The 8362-nt window shown below is 42.1% G+C and overlaps 1 protein-coding gene across 1 annotated transcript; it reads right to left on the reverse strand.

The window, feature by feature from the left end:
* Positions 1-5016: 5016 nt before the first annotated feature.
* LOC124705899 (pathogenesis-related protein 1-like) lies at positions 5017-5520 on the reverse strand. The gene has a single exon (XM_047237586.1). The coding sequence runs from the start codon at positions 5518-5520 to the stop codon at positions 5017-5019; it is 504 nt and encodes a 167-aa protein (XP_047093542.1).
* Between the last annotated feature and the right edge of the window lie 2842 nt (positions 5521-8362).

The raw sequence follows: 8362 nt of genomic DNA on the forward strand, positions 1-8362 counted from the left end.
TGTGATTCGTGAACGCTCAGACTTCCTATCGCAGTTCCGCACGCACTCATCAATCATTGGATCCCTAGAACAATGTGAAAAAATATCGCCTTTTCTCAAGTCACTCGAATTTAAAAAGACGTTTCGTTCTTATGAGTCTTCCCTGATATAATGGATGGGCTCCGCAGGAACCAAAGAAAAAAAGATGCTTCATCGCTGCGTACATATGAACACGTCCGTAGGTTTGAAATTGCCAACTGTGGAAATAAATGTATTTATTGGCAGGTTGAGACGAATTATCTTACCGAGCAGATTACTCTGCCGATTCATATCGTGTGTCATGGTTGTTTAGTGGACCGATTTAAGGGCGAGCATTTTGTTTCAACTATTTGTTTGTAGCTCAGGTTGTATTATCAAAATATTATCACGACAGGTGTAACTAGAAAATGACAAGTTAAAGTTCTGTTTGGCGATCCTCTGAAATTTGAAGTGTCCATGGATGAATCCAGAACAGAGGATACTCCCCAAGTGACTCCAGAAGAAAATGATATCCTAGTCGCCCTTATTCTAAGGAGATTAAGAAAACGGTCTTTCTGATGGAACACAATATGGCGTCAGGACCGGATGGTTTCCCGGCTGATTTTTTTCAGTCTTTCCGGGATATAGTAAAGGCAGACTTATTGGAGTTGTTTCCTGAGCTCCATGCGGGACAGCTCGATTTGTTCCGTATCAACTTCGGTGAAATCATTTTTTTACCAAAAGTTATCGATGCGGAACGGATTCAGCAATACAGGCCCATATATCTACAAAATGTTTGTTTCAAAATTTTCACAACAGATCATGTGGTGCGTCCTTCTCAGACGGCTTTCATGCAAGGAAGTTATATCCGAGATGGGGTTATAACTTTGCATGAAACAATCCATGAGATGCATCGTAAAAAGTTGAATGGGGTCATACTCAAAATCGACTTTGAAAAATGCTATGATGAAGTTAAATGGCCTTTTCTTCGACAAACGCTCCAGATGAAAGGTTTTTCTGAGGAATGGCGCGCTTTAATTAATAACTTTGTTTTTTGTGGTAGTGTTGCCATAAAAGTCAATGAAAATGTTGGTAAATACTTCCAGATGAAAACAGGGTTGAGGCAAGGTGATCCTCTTTCCCCAATGCATTTTAACATTGTGGTGGATATGCTTGCAATTATAATTGAGCGCGCTAAGTTCGATGGCCAAATTGAAGGTGTGGTTCCCCACTTGGTTAATGGGGACTTATCTATCCTTCAATATGCCGATGATATTTTTTATGGATCATGCTCTAGCAAAGGCACGGAATCTGAAGTTAATTCTTTCAGCATTCGAGTAGTTGTCAGGTCTTAAGATTAATTTCCATAAAAGCGAGTTGTTTTGTTTTGGTGATGCCATAAACGACGTCAACCTTTATGCCGAGTTATTTTAATGTGGGATTGGTTGTTTTCCAATTAGCTATCTTGGTATTCCGATTCATCACCGGAGACTAACACTGGCTGAATAGAAAATAGTTGAAGAACGACTTCAGAAACATCTTATTAGATGGAAAGGAAAGCTACTATCCCTAGGTGGAAGACTAGTTCTCATAAATTCAGTGCTCAAAAATGTGGTACTGTATATGATTTCGTTCTTCTAGTTACCCAAAGGAGTCTTGCACAGATTGGATTACTTCCAATCAAGATTCTTTTGGCAAGGGGATAGTGAGAAGAAAAAATACCAGTTGACGAAATGGAGTGTTGTATGCCGTCCAAAAGTTCAAGGTGGACTTGGCGTTCATGATCTTGAAGTTAAAAACATGGCCTTGCTAGGAAAATGGTTGGCCAGGTTATTAACGGAGGATGGTGCATGTAAACAGTTACTGCGGAAGAAGTATGTAGGCTCAAAGGTGATCATCCAGGTTATTTGAAAACCGAATGACTCGCAATTCTGGACTGGCATTATGGCAACAAAAAAGCACTTTTTTCCATTTGTTACCTTCTTTATTAGGAATGAGCCGGATATATGGTTCTGGGAGGATCGATGGTTGGGAACAACCAGTCTTCGTGAACAGTATCCAGCCTTGTAGAATATTATTCGTTATAAGGGGGACACCTTACACAAGGTGATGGAATCTTCTCCTCCTCAATAATGTTCAAACGTGACCTTATTGGCCCCCGACTAGATTCTTGGAACGAGCTGCTTCTGCGGTTAGATTCAATACATTTGGCTCCGGGGTTCGATGAATTACGGTGGAGTCTAACCAAGAATGGTGTATTCTTAGTAGGCTCTATGTAGAAAGCTCTTTGCATTCCTACTCAACCGGTCATAAATAACAAATCCATCTGGAAGATGAAGATACCTCTAAAAATAAAGTTCTTTGCATGGTATCTTCGTCGAGGTGTGATTCTTACTAAATATAACCTTGCAAAACGCAAATGGCGGGGTTGTAAGAAATGTGTGTTCTATCACGAAGAGGAGACAATAAAACACCTTTTTCTTTAATTGTCGGGTTGCTAGATCTATATGGTCAATCATTTAGATAGGTTCTACCATGTATCCACCTTGTAGTATTGCTAACATTTTTGGCACTTGGCTAAATGATGTGGATTCCAGGTATAACATGTTTATTCGAGTGGGAGAGATTGCAGTTGTATGGTTGCTTTGGCTGTGTACAAATGACAAGGTTTTTAATGACAAAAATTCTTCTATTATGCAAGTTATCTACAGGTGTACCGCTATGCTCTGTCCATGGTCGCCGCTTCAACGCTTCAAGGACCGAGACCTATTTATGAAGGTATCTACATAGTTGAAGAATCCGGTCAAAGAGTTTATTTTCCAACATGGGTGGCTGCATAGCCGTATGATAGAAGCCAATGAACCTATAGAGTAGTTGGCTTTTTTCCTTTTATTTATTTTTGTAAACTTTTTGTTTGGTTATTGGATTCTTAAACGGCTGTGTGCATCTTAACTCTGCAGATGCTGGGTGTAATGCTTGAAACATCGAGTAATAAAGCATCCTTTATCGAAAAACTTGGTAAACTGTCGGCGCAGAAAAATGACAAGAGAAAATCTAAGCGGCCAAATCTTGATGGTAATAAGAAACGACGGTACGGTCGTTTCCCTCCATCCCTAGCTTAACAAGGCCATAGCTTCTCCTACTATCCTACCTAGCTACCTCAAAGAAGTAAACAAGCACATTGATCAATAACTGCATACTTCTTGGTTTTCTTTAGAACCAAACTTGGTAGTATATACTAGATACCTCATCATGACATTTTGATGCTGAGCGTTTTGGGTTCGCCGGCCCACCTTGGGCCATCGGCCTACCCTTTCCCTTGGATGCTTGGCTGGCACCCTTCATGGGCTGCCTTTTGGTGGCCCATTTGGGGTACCCTTATCTTTAAATAAATTTTGAATATTTAATTTCATTAATTAAATATTAAAATATACTCCCTTCGTTTCTTGATATAGGCGTATAGTTGTTTTAAGAAAAGCTCCAAAATATAAGGTGTAAACAAATAGTGCAACTACATAGGTGCGCGACTTCCTTTCCGGTGAGGACTACGACGACCTCGCAGGGGCCACCGACAACGAGGGGGAAGATGGTGATGATGACAAGGGTGCGCATCCCGCCTGTGAAGCAGAGGTGCTCGTGCCAGACGACTATGGCGAGGCCGCAGCCATCACGTGGGCCATCGAGGATTCGAAGGCGGAGGAGCCCAAATGGGCCTGGGAGGGGCTGGACGTATTCGTCCGTGTCGCTGCCGCCACCTCCACCACTATCACTACAGGCCACGTGGGAGTGGCAGATGGTCCTACTGCCTGCTGCCACCACAGCAGGGCCACCGACATGACCAAAGAACCCTGCGTGGATGTAGCAGGGGTCGTGGATGCTGCCAATTCTGCTCGACCTCATCCACTACAAGGACGAGGAGTAGGCGGTGACGCTGTCGATGCCGGCGCAGGAAGCGAGCCGGCAATAGATATGGTTTATTTTCCCTTCTGTATTTTCTATTTAAATTATCTTTCAATGAATGAAATTTTTCGAAATCTCCCGTGTTTTTAGAATTTGAATTTAATTTTCGCTAACCACGTGCGTCTGGCCAACCGGCTAGATCCCTTTTCAAAAATATATAGAATAAAGACCAATGGCGCAACCCTGTCGTGTGCCATTGGTCTGTACACATGCTAGTGGCCCACCAACCCTATGTGCCATAGGTAAGGTAATACTAGGAGCGTGATACCAGTGGGAGATGGCCATGCGTCACGGGTAATAGGATATGGTGCGCCACTTGTAAGCGTTTCCTACTAGTGCCTTCCACTCTCGCCACCGCCGAAGCAGGAGATAGCCGACCAGCAGAGGAGACGGTTGTCGATGCCCCGGAGTTGGCTGTGTCCTGAGCGTCTCCTCTCACAAACTGATATATGCAGAATGACATATCTCCCTCATTTCAATGGGGATATCCTGGCACAAGAATCATTCTAATACATGCACAAGGTCATAACCTATTACCTAGTTTAGTATTTGCTACGGAATTCATATCCCTTTTTCTATTGTGTATCATCTGAGCTCTAAGATCAGGAAGATTGAGTCGGAGGAAGTAGAGGAAGGGGAAGAGCCTATCTTGTACTACAGGAAGAAGTGGGTATTTGGTTTAATATTTGATTTTAGTTATTTTTTGTCTTGTTTATAAGCCAGGTTAATTAGTAACGTACTCTTTCAGATGATATATCCATCTACCTTTTTTTTGGTTTTGTCCATGTTTACTAAGTTAGAAATCCATCCACGTCCAATCTGAGATGCAATCACAATAACAATTTGAAATAGGAACAAGTACACACCAAGCCAAAGGTTACAGAAAAATACAAACACAATCAAAGCTCATAACGATACAAGAGTGAAAGGGAGGAGGGATTCGGACCACACAAACACAAACGTGGGTGCCATCATTCGACTAAGAATTATGTGAGATCTTGGTCTGCAGCTTAGTTATTTATTTATGCACCACGCTGCTAGGGTACATGCATGCGTAGTCTAATATGGAGTCTGCCCCACCACGTTGCCCGGCGGGCTGTAGTCGCATATGACATAGACGCCAGCGTTGCCATCACAGACGAGACCTTGGCACCCTATGGCCGTTGTGTCCCTCCACACCACCTGCTTGTATGCATCGCATGACTTACCAGGAGGCGCGGAGCAGGTGTTGGTGGCGTGGTCGTAGTACTGCTTCTCCGCTACCCACCAGTTCAGGGCGTCCACATAATTCCATTCGGAACCGGTTCCCACGAAGACGTTCTCTCCGTATGGGCGGCCCAGTGGAGAGAATTCAAAAAGGCAGTCGGCGCGGCGTTTCTCCGCGAACGCATCCGCGTACGTCGCCACCGTGTCATCCCACACCACCGGTGGCACACCTACGCTGGCGCGCACAGTGTTGTGGGCGTCCAACATATCCTGCACCGTGTTCTGGGCAGTGACGATCATGGCGGACGCAAGAACTAAGAGAAGTACTGCAGCTAGCTGCTTCGGTGAGCACTTCATCTCGGCCATGCCTTCCTACAAACTCGAGGAAATAAGTATGTGTATGTGTGTGTTTTGATGAGATGGGCTGCCACGATGAGTTATGTATTTATACTAGTGCAAAAGGTAGCTCGATGGGTAGCTTCTATAAGATGCTAAGCTTGAAGTCATTATACTTGAGTCAATTAGAAGAAAAAAATATCTCAGCATACTAGGCAAAACCCAATAGTTCAAAAGTTCAACGCAATAAGTAATTAGGGACCTCATCGTTAGGAAGAAGTAGAGACGTAGTTACAAAAATCCAACATTCATAGTGGAATTGTAAACACCGTGAAAAAGAAATCTATGTTATTTTATTGGAAAGATGAGAATTAGCTTCCAAGAAAGCAGATTAGTCTGCCAATTCATCATATGTAATGGTAATTTAGTACAAGAATTCAACTATTTGCTACTTCCACAAGAATTGCTCAAATGGCATCATCAAAATTTTATTGACCGAGGCTGGCCTGCCCAGCTGACCATAAACAAGTGTAAGAAGAAAAATACTAGGCTTGCCTTAAACTTAGCCCCGTGCCAATTGCGGTCAGCTGTCGTTCGATGCACTGTAAAGGCAAAAGAAAATCTAAGCGGGGTTGGATGATCCGCCTGCGCGAAAGCAAACCCTGCTGGTTCCAAGGGAAGTATAATAGACCGAGTCATTGATCTCACCCTTGCTAATTAATTGATAGGATTTGGCTTTGCCTGTAAAAACAGTCTACTGCCTTTCCTCAAATCCCTCAACAAGAACATTTGCGCCTTTCTTTGTTTGTACAAATAAATGTTTTGATGAGTTGCTGGGCTGCAATAGATTGCAGATCATCACGCACTCCTCGATCACTGGATCGCTAGAAGAAAATGAAAAGGACGACCGCCTTTTCTCAAATCCCTCAATTTGAAAAAGACGTTCGTTTTTTATGAGTCTTCTCTTCGGTTTACTGGCTAGTACCAAACAAAAACAAGGATGCTTCAACGCTGTATGTACATATGAATACGTGTGTGTGCTGCCTCCATGACTTGCTTAGCCAGGTCCTACTAAATCCAACATGTGCCATGGAGCTGTGCAAACTGTGAAAAAAAATCTATTTATGGGCAAGTGGAGATGAATTAGCTTACCCAGGAGATTATCTGCCGATTTACCGTGTGTCACGGTAGTTTAATTAGTGCATTAATTCAACGGTGAGCATTCAGAGAGTTGCAACTTGTACCACAATGTCTCACGTGAGGCATCATCAAAATGTCATCACGAGGCATCATCAAAATGCAATTACCGTGTAAACAAGTGTAAGAAGAAAAAGACAAGTTAGAAGTTCCACTTTACACTATGCATGACTTGGCTTTCCTTAAAGTTGCCTTGTGCCAAGTAAGTTAATTAAACTGTCGGCACAGGAAAAAAGCAAAATAAAATTTAAGCGGCATCATCAAAATGTCATCACGGGGCATCTTCCAAATGTCTCAAGCTTGGAGTCGTTATACTTGAGTCCAATAGAATAAGGAATATCTCAACGTACTGGGAAAAATCGTAAATTTGGGACCTCATTGTTAGGAAAAAGTAACCCAATACGTAGTTACAAAAATCCAACATGTGTCGCGGAATTGAGCAAATGGCGAAAAGAAATATATGATTTTATTAGCAGGATGAGAATCAGCATGCCGGGCAGCAGATTAGTATACAACAATTACATCATGTGTAATGATAGTTTAGTACACTTATTCAGCGGTTCCATTTGTTGAGCATTCAACTATTTGCTACTTGTATAAGAATGGCCCAAATGGCATCATCAAAATTTCATGACGAGGCATTGGCGATAGACCCTGTTGGTACCTACCACGTGAGGAAAAAAATCTTTTCGTTTTCCACCGCCAAGGGAAGCACAACAGAACGTGTGATTAGTCGATCCCACTTTGCTAAGTAATTGATAGTATTTGTTCTTTCCTATGAAAACAGCCTATTCTGTGATTCGTGAACGCTCAGTCTTCCTATCGCAGTTCCGCACACACTCGTCGATCACTGGATCCTTAGAAGAAAATAAAAAAAAACGATTGGATTTTCTCAAATCACTCAATTTGAAAAATACGTTTCGTTCTGATGAGTCTTCCCTTGTATCATGGATGGGCTCGGAAGGAATCAAAGAAAAAGAAGCATGCTCCATCACTACCGGAACGCGCCGAGACGCCGCTGCCAGCTGCCCTCGGCGTATGCCTCGCAAGCCGTCGACGTAGCATACGCCGAGGGCAGCCCTCGGCGTAGCCCCTCAGGCTAGATGGGCCTCGGCGTAGCCTGGCCGTCGGCGTAGCAGTTGCTACGCCGAGGGCAACCCTTTGCGTAGATAGGCCATCGGCGTATATTTCAAATATTCAAATTTTAATTTTTCCAAAAAACAGTCAATTTTTTCTTTTTTCTCCTTTTTTTCTTTTACTTGTTTATCACACTTTGAACTCTAAGTATAGACTCTACACTTAAATCTAAGTTAAATTACAACTTCCTGGTTCCCTTCGGGTTAGCTACCATGAAAGAAATGACACCTTATTGATAATATTACCTTATCACTCCTATTAACCCTTCGAACGTGATGTCACAACTCTTTATTTTTTGAATTCCAAACAATTACTTAAGCAAACAAGAATAAATATATAAGTAATAATAATATAGAATTCAAATAACAATAAATGATTTTTTGTCTTTTTATTTAAAATGGAACAATTAATATTTTTAAATTCGTAAATCAGAATCTGATAAATAATATGTCTAAATCGATCAGAAAAATGATAGGAATCCAAATATAACATCCATATCATCTTTTGAACCTAAAAAATGAGAGGAATC

Source organism: Lolium rigidum, chromosome 4, assembly GCF_022539505.1.
Source record: "Lolium rigidum isolate FL_2022 chromosome 4, APGP_CSIRO_Lrig_0.1, whole genome shotgun sequence".
NCBI lineage: Eukaryota > Viridiplantae > Streptophyta > Magnoliopsida > Poales > Poaceae > Lolium > Lolium rigidum.